At 39.0% G+C, this 17,565-nt stretch overlaps 2 protein-coding genes across 4 annotated transcripts in view; both read left to right on the forward strand.

Annotated features, from left to right (window-relative positions):
* The window catches only part of IL15RA (interleukin 15 receptor subunit alpha), a 46,024-nt gene extending 38,040 nt beyond the window's left edge, over positions 1-7,984 (forward strand). For 2 of the 3 annotated variants that reach the window (XM_049882043.1, XM_049882045.1), the window contains 2 exons: positions 5,025-5,100; positions 7,839-7,984. In XM_049882043.1, the coding sequence (XP_049738000.1) occupies positions 5,025-5,100; positions 7,839-7,983 (221 nt within the window). In that variant the 3' untranslated portion in view covers position 7,984. Of the gene's footprint in view, positions 1-5,008; positions 5,101-7,838 lie in introns of all 3 variants that reach the window. The other variant, XM_049882044.1, reaches the window with a different exon arrangement.
* Positions 7,985-11,820: 3,836 nt separating this feature from the next.
* Positions 11,821-12,246, forward strand: LOC126076220 (DPH3 homolog). Its single transcript, XM_049884802.1, has one exon. It carries the CDS (start codon positions 11,821-11,823, stop codon positions 12,244-12,246), a length of 426 nt encoding a protein of 141 aa, XP_049740759.1.
* The last annotated feature ends 5,319 nt before the right edge of the window (positions 12,247-17,565 follow it).

Consider the following 17,565-nt stretch of genomic DNA (forward strand, 5'->3'; position numbering starts at 1 on the left):
AGTAGGCCTAGCCATCTACTTCTAAAAAATCAGCCACCGAAAACCACTGGAGCACAGTTCTGCTCTGACACACGCGGGGTAGCCATGAGTTGGGGATGCCTTAGTGGCAACTGGTTCTCATAGACAATTAGGTATTTTATTTCTACTGTCCTGAAAGTTGTTTGTTTTCATCTAATGATATATTGACATATCTTGGAGATGCTCTCACATCAGCATAGTAAAAAACCACCTCATTCTTTTTAACAGCTACAAAATATTCCAGTGCATGAATTTGCCATCATTTATTTCGCCAACCTCCTGTTTAGATATTTGGTTGTTTACATTCTTTGACTATACTAAAAACAATGATTAATTGAAAAATATCATTTGGCATACGTGCAAGTATATCGGTAGGATAAATTCCTAAATGTGAAATTTTGGGTCCATTTTTTTCTACATGTATTTTCAAAGAACTATTTTATTATGGGCTAAAATGTATTTTTTCCAGTTCATGGCTTTCATTTGATTAAAATATCAAAAACTCTGTCCAAAATTCTGAAATGAAATGTAATAAACCTTAACTAAGCACCTACAATAGACAAAGATAGCTCTGTGGCAAAGAACTGTGAAGATATAGAAATTAAAAGAAAAAAAAAACTTGAAATCTTTCCTGTTGTATGAGTAAGATTTCCTTCAGGCTGCTTAAATATAAAGAAAAAATGAGACATATTTACAACTTACTATAAGACAGAAGGGAAACCCTGGTGGCGTAGTGGTTAAGAGCTATGTCTGCTAACCAAAAGGTTGGTAGTTTGAATCCACCAGGCGCTCCTTGGAAACCCTATGGGGCAGTTCTACTCTGTGCTATAGGGTCACTATGAGTCAGGATGACTGGACGGCAACGGGTTTGGTTTTTTCTTTTTTTTATAAGACAGAGGAACTAAGTAAGCGTCATCAAAGAGATAAAAAAAAGATATATCTTATTATGTATTTACTACTTTGCTAATGAGGTGTAAACTAAAATTAAAATCATGCTAGGTTTCTAAAAAATACTTAGTGATAGTGCCTTATGTGTATGCCACATAAAGTTCCAGTCACCATGAGACCCAGGAGTATGCCCTTGTCAGAGTTACAAGTGGCAGAGATGCTCACTGGTTCCTTGGATATTTCTGCATGAGTTAGCAATCAATTGAGCTCATCTTTATTAAATAAAATTAGTTAATGATACTTTACCATAGTTGTTGCTCTGTAAATATTGACAATCAGTTCATTGATACTACCAACCTTATAATTTTTTATATAAGTTATATAAATGATTATCACCACTTTTATTTATTTATTTATTTATTTTTTGGTACAACAGAAAATAATAAATAGTAGGTACTCAAATGTTGAATGAATGAGTGAATGAGTAAATGAATTTGAGGAATATTATATTTTGACAAATACTTAGGAAGTGTAGTTATACTTTCATTGTTTTAAATATCTACTGGCTGATTTGCCAGCTCTTTTTAGCAATAAATTTTTTCAGTTATTCTAATATCTGGTCTCTGGTTCTTGGGTTGGCTCTCCGTGAAGACTCCTGATTGTAAAGTCAAAGGTTAGAATGTCACATATGACAGTGTTTACTCTGCCGTATCATTTAGCACACTAGGAGTGAAGAGTTTATTTTTTAGATCATATTTATGTCTCTAACCTCCCACATCTAAAAAAAATTTGTTACAGTAAATATTCTTCATCTTTAACAGAAACTGTGTCTATTATATCTTTCATCCATTCATTCAAAGTAAATTTTGAGTTCCAACTCTAGGCCCAGCATGTTCCTAAGCTGCAGTGAAATGCAGATTTCTCATTAAAAGGCAAATGTTACTTTAATTTATGGAACGTTGAAGATTTAATTTGATCAATTAAATATGTATGGAGTACCTACAGCACTTATGTACTGAGTACCCACCACATATGTGCTTAGAAGGGTGAGAAAAAAAGCCACCACCGAAGAATAATGAATTGATCTTCTGACTTTAAGATTGCCTTTATCTAATGCCGGCACACAGCACTTACGGTCACAATGACATAAGTAATACTGTTCCCTTATTGATCTTGCTTGTCTGGGCATTGCTAAGAAATGAGTATTCCTTATGTATTGGTATCTTTTATGATCCTGTGCTTGTATCAATTGCCAGGTTTGCTTTGGAAATGCCTATGTCTTAATTTTAGAAGCTCTTTTGTTACTTCCTCTTTTAAATTGCTGATGCTGAGCTCTAGCCACACATCTGAGTAGCAAGGTGCTGGTCTCCATTTCCTCAGCGTTAATCTCTTGAATGAGAGGAATGGACACATAGAGGATGTTTTCATCATCCATACCAAATGCTGGCCACCAGCAGCCTCACTGCCTTCTCCATCTTAAACCCAATATGCATTGTAGGTTTTTGCAGAAGTCAAGGGGGAGCTACTGGGCTTTGGGGGCTCCTGCATAATAATGAAGGGGCCCTGGTGGCACAATGGTTAAGGGCTCTGCTGCCACCTGGAAGGTCGATGGTTCGCACTTACCAGCCACTCCACAGGGGAAAAGACCTGGTAACCTGCTTCCTTAGAGTACAGCCTAGGAAACCCTATAAGGCATTTCTGCTCTGTCACACTGGGTGGTTATGAGTCAGAACTGACTCAATGGTACACAACAGAGAACAGAGTGCAATAATCAGTCTTTTCTCCTCCCTCCCTCAGACTCCCTCTACTTCTTCTCTGTCTCACCAAATCTCTTTCTCTCCCTGTTTCTCCAATCCACAAATCCCCTAGGAAACACAAAAGGGTGGAAACCTGGCAGTCGATATGTTAAGCCATTGTCTTCGTGATTCTGGTTTCGATTTCCTCACTAAGTTTCCCTGGATATAACTGAGGAAGAGGCTAATAGTCTCAGTGTAAGTCACTGAATTCAAATTGCTTTATCATTGTCTCAGGAGCCCTCTTCTCTCGATTCTGCAGTTTTTATTTTCATTAAAAAGAAACAGGAAGAAGCATTGTGAAAGAAGAGCTATATTTACATCAACTTGCCTTTTCCAATAAATTTCTCCATCTACAATAAATGCATGCCCTGCCTATCAGCCAAAATGAAAAAATAGCTCACCACAGGGTACAAGATTTTTAATATATCTTCCTTAGTCATGATGGTGATTAATCTTAAGTCTGAAAACTCAAAATATCTACCGACTTCTGTGTTTTCAGTTAGCTCTTTTGGAACAATTTTCTATGCTTATTTTTACCTACTTAGGAGTTGTTTTGTTTTCTTTTTATAATGTTAAGTGAGTCCTCTGAATACAATATTAATGCAAAAATATCAGGAACAAAATAAACATTTTTTAAAAAAGAAAATAAGGATTATCTCTAATGCCATCATCAGTTAACATTTTGGTATGTGTTCTTCCAGACTTTTTATCGTGCAAGTGGACACACACATTCTTGCTGGAGATTATTTTTGGTTCATTTTTATCTCAGCCAACTTTTTCACTAACGATATTATGGACACATTGCCATCCAGTCGATTCTAACTCATAGCGACCCTATAGGACAGAGTAGAACTGCCCCACAGGGTTTCCAAGGACTGACTGGTGGACTGGAACTGCCAACCTTTTGGTTAGCAGCCAAGTTCTTGACCACTGCACCCCCGGGGCCCCCATGATAATAATAGCTGAATAGAATCCCATATTATGGGTGTACCACGCTTTATTTAATTTTCTATTGATAAGAGATTTCAATTAAAATTATTATTATATTATTTTTTATTATTTATCACAATACTTCAGGGAATACTCCTGTATATATTTTTTTGCCCAGCCATCTCTATCCTTAAAATAAATTCCTAGAGGTGGAATTAGAGAGTTAGTATACATACGGTCTTCTCTAAAACTTTTGTTACATGTTTCCAATTGCCCTTGAGAAAAACTGTACCAATTTAACTACCCAGCAAAGAATCTGAGTGTTTCTCCTCCATATCCTTATATTTAGTTGTTTTTCAATAGATTACATTTGAAAGGCCAAGCCATAAATATTTATCCTTGTATACAATTGTTTATCCTTGTAGCTGTAACAGTCCATGAGACATGTGATTCATGGTCTCTAGTGAGGCTACTGCTGTCTCCAGATGTTCTGGGTTGTAGGCAGCTGGGGTGATTTTAACAGGGAGATTTCACAATATTAAGGCAAATTGGCCAAATCGGCTTGGAGTTCATTATTGATGCAAATGTTTTTAAAAATAGTTATGCTTACCCTGCCATCAGGCTAAGCCCTTTTGTTTCCACATAAAGATCCCACTCTTCCTAGCCTAATAAATCTAGATGTTGCCCTGACTTCTGGCCTTCTACCCATAAGTCCCCCAACCAGTCCAGACTGTCCTTGCTACTCCATCAAAACATATATTTTCCTTTTCCTGTCATTAGCTCACTCTCCTTAATATCCCTAATTCTCCTTATCACTCTTCCTCTGCCATAAAAAGTTGCAAATAAGAAATAATGATGAAATTGGAAGAGAAATGACAGCGCACGCTATCATTGCTAAATCAGGATTCTGTGAAGTTGAAGAAAAAGGGGAAGTTATGCCAGGGGCAACTCAGAAGGAGTTTCCCTCTATCTTCTCAACTTTGGATTTAGCAGGAGGTATTTCTTTCCCTAAAGTACTGGCTGCTTCTTCCTCATTGTGTTTCCATCCTTTCACCCCAGCTTTTGATCTGTGAGGCTCTTACTTTCCTTCTAACTTACTCCCACCCCGCCTCGTCATTCCTGTTACCTTGCTCCAAAAAGACAAGGATTAGGAGCAGGGGATATGAGGAAATACAAATAAGGACAGTTTGAACTAGCAGTGTTGGTAGCAAAGATATAGAATAAACTGAATTACATGGACCCTCGAGAAACGTTAATAACAGTAAGTTGATTGGGAAGGCATCTGGCTCTCCCTGCCAGGAACGTAAACTGTCGAAAATTATTAGGTTTTTAGAAATGAATCAACTACTGGGCCTTTTAGCGTGATACCAGCTTAGTTCTGTTCTTTTACAGTGGCAGTCCCCACATCTGTCATCCTGCTTTCTGGAGTAGGTGTGCTATTTTTTCTGGCATATTACAAAAGAACAAGGTGAGTACCCAAGATAATCACACTGAACAAGTTCCTTCCCTACAGAAAAAGAGTTATAATGATTCCCTGAATGCCCTATCAAAGAATCCCTCTCCTGATCGCACACTCACGCTATTCTATACTGACCAAAAGGAGTGTCACAGCCAAACTGTCATGAGGCAGCCCTATAGAGCCCTTCACTTCCCACATCAGTTCTCAGACAACCAGCTAAAAACAGGTGCAACAAGAGCCTGACTGATGGAAGGGGGCCAATATATCTATCAAAAGTCAGCTCAGAGAGAAATACTGTGCCAAATGACCAAATTGATGGATACACCAATTTTTATCAGTTTTCCTTATGATGTATTCATGAATATATTCTTCTTGAATATACTCATTAAATATGCATATATTTTTCTTATAAATATACTTTTTCTCTCAGTCTTAATTTTGTATTTCTAATAATTCGGGTTCTGCATGTCAGCATTTCACCCATGACAAGATTTTGCCACCACTTGCTGAAATTTCAGCTTTTATTTTTTCCACTCTTCAGGCATTTTTAGCATTCTTTCATTAAGGTCTCAAATGGCATATTAGCCTTAAGTTTGTACTTTTGTCAGCTAGTAACCAATATTTTGGAATTCTATATTGATGTGGTTGCTCTTATGAAATGCTTCCTCGGTATTATGCAATGAATGAATATCATATTTGATGAAACTAAACTTTTAGTTACTAGTTATAAAATATTCCTTCCTAAATATTATATCAATATAAAGAGTAAACCACCCTTCGAGCCTTACTTTGACAAAATGAACACTCCATGAAATGCTTCTCAAATTCCGAATCCCGTTGCCTCCAAATCGATTACGACTCATAGTGACCCTATAAGACAGAGTAGAACTGCCCCATAGCGTTTCCAAGGAGTGGCTGGTGGATTCAAACTGCCGACCTTTTGGTTAGCAGTTGAGCTCTTAACCGCTGCGCCACCAGGGCTCTACTGCATCACCAGGGCTCCTGAAATGTTACTGTAGAGCCAAAATAAAAACCTGTCATTTAAAACTTCACATAAATCTTCAAAAGCTGTTAATACCATCTCAACCAATGAGAAATGCCACAAACTTCATAAATAGTGGAGAAAATTAACAAGCTACGGTTGATATATTACTTTAAAAATTGTCAAAACAACCCTGTTGTTATATGCTGCTGACTCCATTCAGACTCATGAACAACCCCATGTGACAGACTAGAACTGCCCCGTAGGATTTCCTAGGCTGTAATCTTTTAGGTTTAATCTTTACTGGAGCAGACCATCAGGTCTTTTCTCCCATGGAGGAGCTGGTGGGTTTAAACCACTGACCTTTTGGTTAGCAGCCGAGAGTTTAACCATTGCATCACCAGGGCCACTTAAAACAACCTTAAACATGTTAAAATGATGGCAAAACTGAAAATGACTTTTTAAAGAATTCCAGAGTATCATTAAAAATGGAAAAGTTTCCACATAAAATGCTGAATTTGGGATCTTAAGAGATTATAATGATTAATTATATTCAAAAATATATTCAAAAAAATAAAATGACTATATTCATTGGATATATTAAAAAAGAATATACTCTAAATATTTTTAAGAATAATACATTAAAAATATATTCTTAAAAACAATTTGTAAATTTGATATATATGGCCAATAAATATACTCACAAAAGGAAAATATGCACCGACTATATTAAAGAAGGAAACCCTGGTCGCGTAGTGGTTAAGTGCTATGGCTGCTAACCAAAGGGTCAGCAGTTCAAATCCACCAGGCGCTCCTTGGAAACCTATGGGGCAATTCTACTCTGTCCTATAGGTTCGCTATGAGTAGGAATCGACTCAACAGCACTGGGTTTTATATTAAAGAAATATTCAAATATATCTTTAATAAGAATTGGTAAATTTGCTAAGTGTGATTACTTGGTCATTTGGTGCATCGATCTTTCCATAAAGTAGTTTTGTGCAAATTGTTTATTAGGTAGATTTGTCAACAAATTGACACTTAGCGAATTGATTTTCAGTGAGTTGACCTAAAGTCCTGATTTATAGCTTAGCTCTCACTTCAAGGAGTTCAAGTTGCTCCCCTTAAAATGTCCTAACAAATTGCTTATCCTCAGGAGGTAGGTTATAGGGAAGAAAGAGCTGACCCAGATACTCAGGGCCTAAAAATTTGAGAGAGTCCACTGACAGGCGGGCAAGCATATGAAATTAAAATATTCTGCCTCCCCCATGCTTGGTTATCCAAGGACTGCTTAATATATTTATTGTTTGTTTTTCTAACACTAAGTGCTTTATAAATGTTAAATTATTTTTATCAAGATTATCAAGTCTGGCTTAGCTAGGCTCCTAGTCACTCTTTTTCTTTTCTTGTTCCTGCCATTTGAACTATGACTTTTTAGTAGAAGATTGGCAAGGTAGGTGGTGGGAGGAGGGTGAGTTGCTGTAACAGGACTGGTAAATCTTTGGTGGATGGGAAAGTTGAAAATACCAAATAGGATTTAAATACTGTCTGTAAGTTTCACGGATCTAGGTTTTCTCTTCCTTTGAGTGACACAGAAAATTGAAGACTAAGTATTTTATGATTCTTGAGAGGAAGGCCTATGTCTGCTAATATAATCCACACAGTGCTAGACATACACATTCCATAATAATTATCTTAATTTTAATGTTACTTGATTTGAGGATGACCTTGTCTTCTTTTCAAAACTTGTGAATTATCTGCTTTTCAGGCAACATCCCCCAACACAAAATGTTGAAATGGATAACATGGAAGATATGCCAATGACTGGGGAAACTAGCAACAGAGAGGAAGATATAGAAGGCTTCCAACACGATTATGAAACTCAAGGGGAAAACCAAGCCCAGAATGTCTGAAGCATAGGAGCCAACTCTGCTTTAGCAAAAGACAACATAGAGAAAGCTCAAGGAGTTAGGTGTCAGGAAAAAGCCCACCAGAATAATAAAACATCCCTGGCATTACTTTACTTACAGTGCTCAGCCAAGCATCTCCTGCATGGGTATGTTCTCCAGCCATAGATGGACTCTGGCTGACTGTCATGTCATGCCACAGGTTTACGGGCCAAGTTCCCAAAGTCAGAGCCGTTGAAGCTTTCCAGGGAGAAGTTAAAGGCTTCAGGTCTTCCTCATTAGGGTTTTATTTCCTTATAACATTTATTCAGGACAGTTTATCGACCTGACTATCTATTCCATCCCTCATCCAGACTTGTAGTTTACAAATAAAAGAAGAATACTTGAGGCTCTAATTACAAGGCTCTTCCTGGCTTGGAGATGCCTAAAGGATGACACCAGCATTTCAGCTCCTAAGAACTCTATCTCCAGTTAGGTGCTCCATAGTGCAGTGAAAGGGATCACTGACCGGTGGAAAAAAAGCCATGCCCAATGGATTCTCTTGACTTAAGGATTCAGAAAGAAGAACACTGAACTCAGTGACATTAAAATGTAAACATATGTATACATTTATATTTATACTTCTTGTATATTATATTTACATATTATATGATTTGTATTTTGAAATTGTACCTTGTATAAATAAAATGTCTATTTTCAATACAAAAAATATATGCCCTAGAAGAATCTTTGAGGAGAAACATTATCACAAAGAACCAAAGAGGAGGAAAGAGTGAGAACGGATAATCCAAAATGAGAAAATCCTTGTCAAAAAGTGGATCAGATCCCAGTTTTGGAGAATTTCTAATAGAATTTCCATGTGGGAAATCATGTAAGAAGCAACATAATCTAATCTAGACAGTGGCAATTTATGGCACAGTATGCCTGAATTATTGATGGGACTTTAATACAAATCGTTTGTTTCCTTTTGCTCCATTGCTCTTTTCTGACTCTTTTTCTTTCTTTGTTGTTTATGACTTTTTTTTTTTAATAAAATAATGGGCTTAATCCCACCTTCTCATTCTTTAAATGAGAAAATTGAGGCCTAGAGAAATTGATTTGCCCAAGGCTACACAGCTAAATAATGCCAGGGCTAGAAGAGAAATGGGGTGGGGGCAGGGGGACAGAGAGGAGAGAGGCAGTCCTGACTATACACCAGCTACCAAATGCGCCATCACATAGCCAGAGGCAGCCACCATGGCACTGGAGAGGCAGGGCATGGGCATAGCGAATTCATGAATGCCATTTCTCACTGGCTTCTGCACGTCATCAGTTTAGATGGTTTCAACAAAATCAAAAGAAGCGTAATCACAATGGCTCAGGTTGAGAATTTTAGAGCCATACCACTTTCACTATCTGGAAATACCTTTTTCAACAAACAGAAAAACTCATTCCTAACACTTGGGCTCAGCCATTTTATTCAATATTGACTTTATTACTTGATTATCCAGAACCTGGCTGGCTGCTTATTCAAACTTTTTGCTTCTCTCTTTGACTACCTGCCCCTAAATTTCTAGAGTTTACCATTAACTGGATGCAATTTTTTCTTTATAAGAAGTTCTAAGAGTTTGACACTGTTATTTTTAAAATTCTAATTTGACAGAAGATACAACTAACTCAAAAAATTGGGCAGGTTGAGGTTTAGTGGAATCAGAAGCTTTTGAAAGATTTCTATCAGGCATGAGAGGGCTGTCGTAGGACCAATTCATAGATTTGAGGCTCTAATTCACATTGGTCTTTGGAAAAGTCTGCATTATGATGACTGGGGGGCCCATTTTGGAGCTGTAGAAGCATCAAGTTCAGAATCACCATGGAGAAGTCTGTGATCCATCAGGGATCAATCAAGTTCAAGCTGAGTAACAAAAAATTAGATCTAGAAATTGAAGCAAGCAGAGCTGGGTATATTTGAGGCTGAAAGGATTGGGGGGAATATATATATACAATATAAATTGTGTATATTTCATATACGGGCTTTTAACTAAAGGGGTAAAATGAACTCTCTCGCCAGGTGGTGTGGTCCTTCCAGGGAAACATTTGATGAACTAAACGGCTATGAGGCCAGAACATACCATAGCCCCAGAATCTATTCATCAAGCAGTGATTAATATCTTGAAAGCAAGAACTGTGTTTTCATCTTTGAGTCCTCAGAGACTGATACAGTGGCCTGAAGGTGAATGATAAACGTTAGATCAATAAATTAAAAGGTTTCCAACTAAAGAATGGCAACAATTTCCAGGGTAGGTCTGTTCCCAGGCAAAGCTATAAACTATGTGACAGTTTAGGGCACTCACCCACTTGTTTTCCTGCATCCTCTCTACCTGACCTTCCTTGATAGTTATCTTCCTAAGCATTCCCTGGAGATATACACCTATACTCCATTTTTACATGCAAATAGTAGTTTACTAATATAAGCAGGCCTGGCTTGGCAGGACAAAATTTTGCCTGGGAATGGGGAATAATGTATGGACAGCAACAACAATTTACACTTGAAAGGAAGGCGTGAGAAATTTCACAAGCAAATAAATAGAAGTATCTAAGCGTCACCTCTTTTGTGCATGCATGGTGCCCACCCCTTTCTACACGGTCTCTCTGCCACCTACCAGTAGTCTGGCTGCCTGAATCCTCCAAAATCACCACTTCTCCATCGCATCGAAAGCCTCAGATATCAGCAAGTCCTGGGAATAGCCCTGACAATTGACCTGGAATGATGCTATTTGTCTCAGTTATCTACAAACCACCCCAAAACAGCGGCATAAAACAACCACTATTTATTATCTCTGTTGGTTGACTGCCCTCATCTGGCAGTTCTGCTGTATGCTTGGCTGCACTCGGCTAGTGGCTGGGTTGAATTGGAAGTTCCAAGAGGGCTTCACTCACTTGTCTGGTGCCTCAGTGCTCCTCTACAAGGCCTTCCCTCAGTGCTCCTCTACAAGGCTAGTTGGGGCTTCCTCACACCACAGTGGTGTCAGGGGAGTCAGACTTCTTCCCTAGTGATTGGCTTCAGGGTAGAAAGTGGAAATTGCCAGGTCTCTTGAAGGCTAGGCCAGAAATTGACACGCATAACTTCTATTGCATTCTATTGGTCAAAGCAAGTCACAAGTCAGCGCAGATTCAAAAAAAAAGGGGGTGGGAAAATAGCAAAAGGGAGGGAAGGACTCAGTGGAAGCCATCTTTGGAGACTATGTGTTATTGTTGTTTTGTGTCGTGGAGTCCATTCTGACTCATAGCGACCCTATAGGACAGAGTAGAACTCTCACCATGGGAGCAGATCACGCTAGGTCTTGTCTTCTGCAGAGCCGCTGGTGGGTTCCAACTGCTGACTTTTCAGTTAACAGAAAAGCGTTTAACCACTGCACCACCAGGGCTCCTTGGAGACTTTACCACAGCACATTTCAGTGTCTGCAGAGAAGTGTAATTTACCTTTCCATCCTCAGCATTCAGTAAATGCTGATCAATATTGGATGGACGGATGGATGAATGAATAGAATTATCTGGGGATCAATATCTACCAATCACTGAAAGAGTCAATCTTTTTTTTATTTTTTAGTGGGAAAGCATATAGGACCCAAAAGGATTTGAAAGTTCTGCAGCTGTTAAGCCTTCCGCCCAGATGTCTCAACTGGCTACAAATCTACATAATTCACAGTTTTCCCTCTTCCTTCATTTTCTGCCCTCCACAATATTTGCCATAAAGAAAATTGATTACTGGGAAAGCGCCCCGCCGGGCTGGAGCCACATAAAATTAGGCTGCTGGAGGCGGCATGAGACGGCGGGGCGTCACCCCTTTTGCTGACCCTAGTAATAATGGCTGTGTTTCACGACGAGGTGGAGATGGAGGACTTCCAATATGATGACTCAGACTCATATTTCTACCCCCGCCCATGTGGAGATAACTTCTGTATCACTAAGGAGGATTTGGAGAATGGGGAAGATGTAGCAACGTGTCCTAGCTGCTCTCTCATTATAAAAGTGATTTATGACAAAGATCAGTTTATGTGTGGAGGAACAGTCCCAGCCCCTTCCACCAACAAAGAATTAAATGCTGAAGAATGCCTTAGGAATCCAAATCTTGAACAGCTGGGAATGAGCCAAGTTGGAAAAATCAAATGCAAAGTTACAATCCTCTTCGCCGGGGACAACAGTTTTGTTGCTTGCTGTGCCATTAGCCTGTGGGTTCTTTCCTTGGACAGCCACATTCATCTTCCATTAAAGAAGTTAGCCACGACATGACATGACATGACATGACATGACATGACATGACATGACATGACATGACATGCCTAATTTTCACACAACTTTGAATTGCAAATGTTCTTAGTTTTCTACCTGAGTTTTAAAGGAAGGTGATTTCAAGCCAGTGTCTTCTTTCCCTCGGTTTTGTCCGATCTTAAACCTAATTACTTCAAGATCTGATAACAGCATCATCTACCTCAAAGTCAGTGGTATTCCTTAAAAAAAAAAAAAGGGATTGTACTTTTAGCTTGGTAATGAAGATTATTAAAATCAGCCCTTCCTTTGAAATTTGACATCACCTTTCCTGTTTTAAACTTCAGAATATTGCTTCCTTGTCAGGACTGTACTTCTAGTGACTGCACCAAGTTAGCCTCCTCAGTCTCGTCATTATTAAAATGTCCACGCTCTGGTAAGCATGGCTGTAGCGCCTGTTACACGTCACGTGTACAGGGCTGGGCGTGCTATGAAAAAGAAAACAGAGTGAGCTCATGATTTCTCCAGAGCTCAGAGTTAGTTGAATAAGAAAGAAAAATCAAAAAGTGAAATGATCAAAGAATATTTAGTTTTCTTGTTGATATTTAGCACGTTCCTTTAAAATCAGGACAAGATAAAAAGACAAAAGAGCCAAAGGAAGAATGAGGAGCAAAACATGCCAACTTAGGAAGTGAAATGTTTGAGTGATTCTGCCAGATCAGGGCAAGTAATATTTCTACGGCTGGATTTTTGTTTGCTTGTTTTTAAAAAAAAGGCTAATGAAACTGCACTCCAGCTGGGGGTTAATATCAAGTCTTTAGGGCTGGCGGCAATGCTTTCAGCATTATTACAATATCAGGTCACTCCTGAAAGGTGAAGCTTCTGTAATAACTCTTTCACTTCCTTAAGATGAGCCTGAAAACAGGAGGCCTTTTCCAAGTAAATAAGACCATGGAGGGCACAGCTAGTGGACCTATAACCTGCAACCAAACCAGACATAAACTCTTACAGAGAAATACTGCCCTGGAGAAAAATACATAAAGATAAGCCACCAGGCTTCCTTTGCTGCCTTGCTGAGAGCAGCAAAAATTAGAGTCACATAAGGAAATCTAAAACTTCCCTTTATATATACAACTTTCTTGTGTGTATAAAAAGTGAAAAAAAAAAAAAAACTATTGTCTGGCAGGATGTTTGGGGAATGGCTCCTGCAACTAGAGAGAAAAATGGCTTGCCAGAATATGAACATCTTGTAACTGATTGATAAATGTGCTGCACGCACTTACTGGGGTTTATATTGAAACAAGTGAATGGCCTTTTTTGTCTGCCAGCAGCATGGCTATGTTTAACCATTAGTCTGAGACAGTAAATCACCAGAAGTTGTATGCTGGAATGCTTGGGATGACCAGAAACATCGTATGGCATATTCTTGATATGATGAGAAATCTTATTGCTAGGTGAGACACTGACAGCCAGAAGTAATCCACAACTGCTCTGCAGAAGCTGTTGGAGCCAGCGACAGCTCAAATGAACAGCAGAATACTACGCGATGACTGACTGGAATGAGCCATGAGGAGAAATGAAATCAAATGTTGATGGCTTTGTAGCTATCGATAACACGTTGGCTCCTTCTGCTGATGCTGAATTCCAAACAAGAAGAGACGCCCTTAATGTAGATCTATTCTGAGTATAGAACAGGAAGAAAAGTTGGGCAAATCCAAACATCCCAGGAGAAATGAAGCATAAACAGCACTAGCAGTCAGTGTTCAGTGATAACCCGCAACACTGGGAATGATTTTGTTTCCAAAGCAACCAGGTCTCTAAATCTGTGAAGTGCAAAAGAACATATCAGGATTCAATCCTTTGTTAAGGAGAAAGTGAAACCAGGGTCTTTTCAGATATGAACTAGAATTTTGTGTGATATTTGTGCCTTATTTAACCCAACATGTTTCTGGAGCACCTCAACTGATTTGTAGTCCAGGCTCTGTCTCTTACTGGCTTTGTAGTCTTTGGCAAGGCTAGTGGATCCCTCATCTGTACAATTAGGAGCCTGGATTAACATTGTCTCTAAGTTGTTAGTTCTATATCATCAGGCTTGGTAGCTTGCAGGAACTGAAATGGCAATCAAAACCTTTATAAACTCAAACTATTTAGATCATGATTTACTGTGAAGACACTCCATTCTTCAATAACTTAATGTTGCCACACTTTGGAGTTTGAATATAAAGTCAACTGGTTCTACATAGACTTTGGCGTACACGCCCAGAACCATTTCACTTGGAAAGCATCCAACATTTTTTGATAGCTATAAATATTAATTTATTACCAGGATAAATGTATTGACATGCTATATAAAGATAATTTAAATCCAAAAAAATAAGAAAGAAAATTGATTACTCTTCATCTTTTTATGTTGCATTGATTTTTCACACATTCAGCATTTCTCAAGCTGAAAGAACTAAAGAAAAAATTCAAACCTCGAGTTGCAATAGTGAAGGATTCTATGGGGAAAATATTAAATGACGCAGGAAGCATCAAAAGAAGATGGAAGGAATACGCAGAGTCATCATACCATTCAACCATTTCAAGAGGTACCATATCATCAGGAACCGATGGTACTGAAGGAAGAAGTCCAAGCTGCACTGAAGGCATTAGCAAAAAATAAGGTTCCAGGAATTGACTGAATATTAATTGAGATGTTTCAACAAACAGACGCAGGGCTGGAAGTGCTCACTCGTCCATGCTGAGAAATTTGGAAGACAGCTACCTGGCCAGCCAGCTGGAAGAGACCCATATTTATGCCTATTCCCAAGAAAGGTGATCCAACCAAATGTGGAAATTATCAAGCAATACCATTAATATCACATGCAAGCAAAAATTTGCTGAAGAGCATTCAAAAGCTGCTGCAGCAGTATATTGACAGGGAGCTGCCAGAAATTCAGGCCAGATTCAGAAGAGGGCATGGAACCAGGGATATCATTGCTGATGTCAAATGGATCGTGGCTGAAAGCAGGGAATACCAGAAGGATGTTCACCTGTGTTTTATTAACTATGCAAAGGCATTTGACTCTGTGGGTCATAACAAATTATGGATAACATTTCAAGGAATGAGAATTCCAGAATACTTAATTGTGTTCATGAGGAACCTTTACATAGATCAAGAGGCAGTTGTTCGGACAGAACAAGGGCATACTGATTGGTTTAAAGTCAGGAAAAGTGTGTGTCAGGGCTGTATCCTTTCACCATACCTATTCAATCTGTATGCTGAGCAAATAATCCCAGAAGCTGGACTATATGAAGAAGAACGGGGCATCAAGATTGGAGGAAGACTCATTAACAACCTGCGTTATGCAGATGACACAACCTTGCTTGCTGAAAGTGAAGAAGACTTGAAGCACTTACTGATGAAGATCAAAGACCACAGCCTTCAGTATGGATTATACCTCAACATAAAATAAAAATCCTCACAACTGGACTAATAAGCCACATCATGATAAATGAAGAAAAGATTGAAGTTGTCAAGGATTTCATTTTTCTTGGATCCACAATCAACACCCATGGAAGCAGCAGTCCAGAAATCAAAGGACGCATTGCATTGGGCAAATCTACTGCAAAAGACCTCTTTAAAGTGTTGAAAAGCAAAGATGTCACCTTGAAGACTAAGGTGTGCCTGACCCAAGCCATGGTATTTTCAATTGCATCATATGCATGTGAAAGCTGGACAATGAATAAGGAAGACAGAAGAATTGATACCTTTGAATTGTGGTGTTGGTGAAGAATATTGAATATACCAAAAGAATATATTGCCAAAAGAATGAACAAATCTGTATAGAAGAAGTACAACCAGAATGCTCCTTAGAAGCAAGGATGGCGAGATTCCGTCTTACATACTTTGGACATGTTGTCAGGAGGGATCAGTCCCTGGAGAAGGACATCACGCTTGGTAAAGTACAGGGTCAGTGGGAAAGAGGAAGACCCTCAACGAGATGGATTGACACAGTGGCTGCAACAATGAGCTCGAGCATAACAATTTTAAGGATGGCGCAAGACCAGGCAGTGTTTTGCTCTGTGGGACATATGGTCACTATGAGTCGGACCTGACACATCGGCACCTAACAACAAGAACACACCAGTAGTTATACTCCCACTTGGGAATGGGTTTCCTTTGTTATGTTAAGAGGTCATATTAGTGTCGAGTGTGTTTTAAGCCAGTCACCTTTGAGATATTAAAAGGGTAGATTAGGACAGAGAAGGAAGCAGACACAGGGGAAGATAGATGCCAAGCCACATGAAGATCATCAAGGAGCCAAGGAATAGAAGCTAAAGAGACAAGGACTACCCCCACAGAGCCAACAGAGACAAAGGCTTCCCCCAAGAGCTGGTGCCCTGAATTCGGACTTCTAGCCTCCTAAAAGTGATAAAATAAATTTCTGTTCGTTAAAGTCACCCGCTCGTGGTATTTCTGTTACAGTAGCACTAGATTACTAAGACACCATAGTTTATAAACTTGAGTTTACTTGTCTTCCCACTGAGCTTGTTCTCCTTAAAGGCAGGACCAGACTAATTCAAATTAGTATCCCCAATACCTCACATGGCTTGATACATATAAGGAATTCAATGTTTGAATATTTTTCCAGAATGTAAAAATATGAGGTAATTTGTAGCACTAATTCCTGGGAATTCCGGTTTACACTTTTCTCCTTTAAGTGCCTGTCTATAAATTCACCTATTATACAAGATATAAAACCAAATCCACTGCCATCAAGTCAATTCCAACTCATAGTGACCCTATAGGACAGAGTAAAACCACCCCATAGGGTTTCCAAGGCTGTAATCTTTATGGAAGCAGATGAACACATCTTTCTCCTGCTGAGCTACTGGTGGGTTTGAATCTCCAACCTTCAGTTAGCAGCCAAGTGCTTTAACCAATACGCACCAGGTCTCCTTATACAAGATATAGTATCTTTAATGCTACTTTTGTTGCTTTTAGCTCTCCAGGATGTAATACTCCCTCCTCTCCAATTCTGGGATCCTCCACTGTTGGAGCACCTCATCGCCCACTAAAGCAGAAGGGGCCATACAGCCTCTCCCTGCTTCCACTGGGGTGTGAGCACAGGACTTGGGCTCGGCCCATCAGATGTGTGCAGGATCTATTGAATATTGAATGACTGAAGCATGAGAGAATTTACACAGTAGTGCCAGCAGTGACTTCAGAAACATCAAAATCATTGTTCTGCTCCCTTCTTCTTGGTTTCATGCTGCTTTTGCTCCCGTCCATTTTCTAAATCTTATCTTCCAACTTTCTATGATTCTATGAGTCCCCAATATGCTTCCATCATTTTTTTT

The sequence above is a fragment of the Elephas maximus genome, chromosome 4 (genome assembly GCF_024166365.1).
Source record: "Elephas maximus indicus isolate mEleMax1 chromosome 4, mEleMax1 primary haplotype, whole genome shotgun sequence".
NCBI lineage: Eukaryota > Metazoa > Chordata > Mammalia > Proboscidea > Elephantidae > Elephas > Elephas maximus.

Excerpts from the sequence above, each read along its gene's own strand:
- LOC126076220 (XM_049884802.1), top strand. The coding sequence starts at position 11,821 with ATGGCTGTGTTTCACGACGAGGTGGAGATGGAGGACTTCCAATATGAT.